Source organism: Salpingoeca rosetta (assembly GCF_000188695.1).
Source record: "Salpingoeca rosetta unplaced genomic scaffold supercont1.6, whole genome shotgun sequence".
Classification (NCBI taxonomy): domain Eukaryota; class Choanoflagellata; order Craspedida; family Salpingoecidae; genus Salpingoeca; species Salpingoeca rosetta.
Window position 1 is genome coordinate 1,134,775 of NW_004754928.1, and position 3,900 is coordinate 1,138,674.

A 3,900-nucleotide genomic window follows, 5' to 3' on the forward strand; every position below is an offset into this window, starting at 1 on the left:
TACCTGTTGTGGTTGTCGCTGTGGTTGATGGTGCCCTCCTCTTGAATGCCCGCGTTGTCCTTGTCGTCGTTGTTGTTGATGTTGTCGATGTTGTCCTTGTCGTCGTTGAAGTTTTCGTTCGTGCAGATGTGCTGCGCCGCGGCCGCTTGCGCTCCAGCTCATCACCACCTTCATCATCACCACCGCTGTCGTCACCGTCGTGTTCCTGCTGCTGCTGCAGCTGCAGCTGTGCATTCACGCCGCCCATGGGCTCAATAGCGGGAGCACCATCATCACAACTGCTGTCGTTGCCAACATCTGCGCTGCACTCACCGCCCTGCTGTGATGGCGCTGAGTTCGCGCTCGTGTGCGTGTGTGCGTGTGACACGTCGTCGTCTGCGTCGTCAACCATTAGTTTCCCCTCGAATCCGTCATCGATGGAAGACGCGAGCGAGCGCTGCACGTCCTTTGCATTCGGACACGCATTCGCCCAATGGCCCTGCAGACGCACGTGCATGTGCGTGTGTGTGTGTGTGTGTGTGTGTGTGTGTGTGTGTGTGTGTGTGTGTGTGTGTGTGTGTGTGTCAGCAATCGCTCAAGACCGTCAGACTTGCGGCCGAAAGGGTCCACGTCAATGACACACGTACAATTAACATGCCATCACCACCACACTCACACCAACCACTCCCCCACCGTCCATTTTCCACACACCTGTTCACCACAGAGGAAGCACGAGTTGTTGCTCCGCCGGTTCTTGTGGTTCTTGCGCTTGTGCGCGAGCGAAAACTTGGCCTGTACGTGCATGCATGCGTGCGATGTTGTGAGTGCATGTGTGGTTGCGTGCGTTTGATGTCGGCAGCACACACCTCCCTCCAAGTCATCATCCACCACAACAATCAGCATCAGCACCATAACCACCACAACATCACTCTGCGCACCTTTGCGCCGATCCGGAAATGCTTCTTCCTCAGGTTGAGTTTGCGGAAGTTGAGTTTGGGCTCCAACGAGCGCGTCGGTGCACCTGTGGGACGATGACGGGTGGTGTCGCACAATGTTTAGGGGCGCCAATCAGATGCGGCACACCGCGTGATAGGAGTGAGCATTCATGGACACACACACACACACACACACACACACACACACACACACACACACACACACACATCCACTCACGATCTGCGTCAAAGCCGCGAAGTTGAAAGAAGTGTGGGTCCCATGCTGTGGAAATGTAGCGGGGCGCAACAAGTGAGTACTTGAGAACATCAGAAACGCCCACACACACGCCCACACACACAACCACATGAACACACACACACACACACAAACAAACAAACAAACACACACACACACACACACCTGCAATGGGCTTGGAACTCTTGCGCTTTGAGCGTTTTGAGAAGAGCGAGGAGGAGGAGGAGGTCTGTTGCGCAGCGTTCTCTGCATCAAATGTCTGGCTGTCCTTCGCGTGACCCTCCGTGGCACTGTCACTCCTCTCCACAGGCAACACCTGCAACACGTCATCACCATCGCCATCACCACCACGAGGGGCAGACGGCTTCATGGCAATCATGACTGGTGGGTGTGCTGGGATCGGATTCGGGTCGGCCAACACATCGCGTGCATCGAGGATGTCACCACCACCACCAGTGCTGGCGGGAGTGGTAGAGGCATGGTCATCGTATGACAGGTTCGTGCTGTTGATGTTGCGTTTGCCTGCAGGCAGACTGGCTTCATCTCGGCGTTGCATCACCGACAGGACACGCCCCCTTGACTTGATGGGCGAAGATGACGGCGAGGCAAACCCGCCGCCGCTCAGGAACAAATCGCCACCCGTGTCCGCTGCCCCGCCCTGCTGACTCAGCACATTCAGGTCCACGTTGATGTCCTGTTGCGACACGGCGCGACAGAGCGGGAAATCCGCTTTTGTGCGCAGCGACGAGCGACGCGAGAGGGGAACAAACACGCTCCGGCCAGACCTGTGGTGGTGGTGGTGGTGGTGGTAGTGTTTGGGGAGAAAGGGGAGGGGTCAACGGTTGAGTGTATATGTGTGTGTGTGTGTGTGTGTGTGGTGTGTTTGTGTGTGTGTGTGTGTGTGTGTGGTGTGTATGTGTGTGTGTGTGGTATGTATGCGTGTGTGTGTGTGAATGGTGTTTGTGCGCGTGAACATGCACACCAGTGCATGCGTGCGTCAGTGCGTGTATACAAGCCTGTGCCTGTGTGTGTGTGAGCAAGCGCGAATGCTCATTAATGACTATCAAGGCAATATTCTCTTCGTGCACATGCACGACGAGTACACGCTGCCCACCTGGTGCTGAAGAGTTCACGCGACTTTTGGCGCGAAAGGCGAAACTGCGTGGTCGTATCTGCAGCCACCACGCAGCCATGAACAACGGTGGTGGTAAGATCCAAGGTCCGCACATACCGTCACAACCACAACCACAACCACCACCACAACCACAACCACGTCCGCAACCACAACCACAACCACAACCGCAACCACATCCGCACCCACAACGCACCTTCTGCGAAGAGGGAGGTGGTCACGTCGAGGGCGGGTGGCATCGTGTTGGCGCCACCAAACGAAACGTGTTCTCCTCCACGCACACCAACACCATCGCTACCACTGCCGCCAACGGCCATCAATGTATGGCGATCACCGTCGGCAGTGCCAAACACATCGCACGCGCCCTGCGTGCTCACAGGAGTTGTCGTGGTGGTGGCAGTCGTTGCCAGGCGCTCCGCTTCTGCACGGAACGGCACAAATCCACTCAAGCCGTTATTTCCACTGCTCGCACCATTCCCATGATCACCAGTGCCGCTGTCACGGGCGACATGTGCAGGGGCACTCAGGACGCGCGCACGTGGGGCTGGTGGCGCATGGCTTTGGCTCATTGCACCCACCATACCGCCACTCGTAGTCGCCGCCGCTGTCGCCGCCACGACTGCTGATGACGATGACGATGATGGTGCCGGTGCTGTTGCGAGGGACCGTCGGGAGTGGCGGCGGGAGAGGGAGAAGCGCGACGTGCGCCCAGATGCAGCTGGCGTTGGCGTTGTCGACCGCGACCGCGCACTCGCCATGATGGCACTCAAGATGGGCTTGCCCGTCGTCTCGGCCTGCGTGCTGGCAGTGGTACCACTGCCAGCGTTGTTGTGGATGGCGCTAGTGCTCATGGCGCGTGCCATGGTTATCGGTGGCATGGGGATGCCACGCTTGCCGTACTCAAACATGCCGCTGACGCCTGCGCGGTGCAGTTCCATGCGCAGCTGCGCGTCGCCCGGATCATCCTGCGTTGGATGAGACCTGTGCTTGTCTGCTGTCCTGCCGCCCTGCGTTGATGATGACGACGGTGTTGTTGATCCTGGCACAGTCGATGCGTCTTCTGATCCCGATGTACTCGCACCTTTCTTCAACTTGTGGTATGCCTTGTACTTGGCGGCTGTGCAGTGTTTTTTTTTTTTTTGGGGGGGGGGGGCACAGGGAGGCGAAGGCGGTGGATGTCAGCAAGGGATTTGTTTGCACACACACACACTCCACACACACACACACACACACACACACACACACACACACACACACACACACACACACACACACACACACACACACACAAGGGCAATAGATGCACGCACATACAAACGAACTAGATAAAGGGCAAGGTGTTCTTTTTTTAACGTGCATAGGGAAGAGAGATGCATGATAGGAACACACGAGGTTAAGTCATCTGTAGAGTGTATGTGACCGTCACGAGGGCAGGGGAGTCTAAAAGTCCCGCGGGGAGTTCCTGGCCCGCATGTGGGCATACATACGTAAAAAAACTCATTGCCGAGTTAGTAACTGCACAAAGAGAGTACGGAGGAGGGAGAGAAAGGACAATGACGCGGACTAACTGCCGGGCAAAACTCGAGGCGAGTGTCGGG

At 57.0% G+C, this 3,900-nt stretch overlaps 1 protein-coding gene across 1 annotated transcript in view; it reads right to left on the reverse strand.

Moving 5' to 3' along the window:
• Window positions 1-3,900, reverse strand: part of PTSG_02809 (uncharacterized protein) — a gene marked incomplete at its 3' end in the record, with an annotated part of 10,941 nt that overhangs the window by 6,253 nt on the left and 788 nt on the right. Inside the window, exons 2-8 of the mRNA XM_004996261.1 lie at window positions 2,499-3,419; window positions 2,285-2,342; window positions 1,336-1,955; window positions 1,153-1,197; window positions 918-1,000; window positions 691-771; window positions 1-478 (exon numbers count right to left, since the gene is read on the reverse strand). The exon at window positions 1-478 is cut by the window's left edge and continues 494 nt beyond it. Of these exons, the coding sequence (XP_004996318.1) occupies window positions 1-478; window positions 691-771; window positions 918-1,000; window positions 1,153-1,197; window positions 1,336-1,955; window positions 2,285-2,342; window positions 2,499-3,419 (2,286 nt within the window). The remainder of the gene's footprint in view (window positions 479-690; window positions 772-917; window positions 1,001-1,152; window positions 1,198-1,335; window positions 1,956-2,284; window positions 2,343-2,498; window positions 3,420-3,900) is intronic.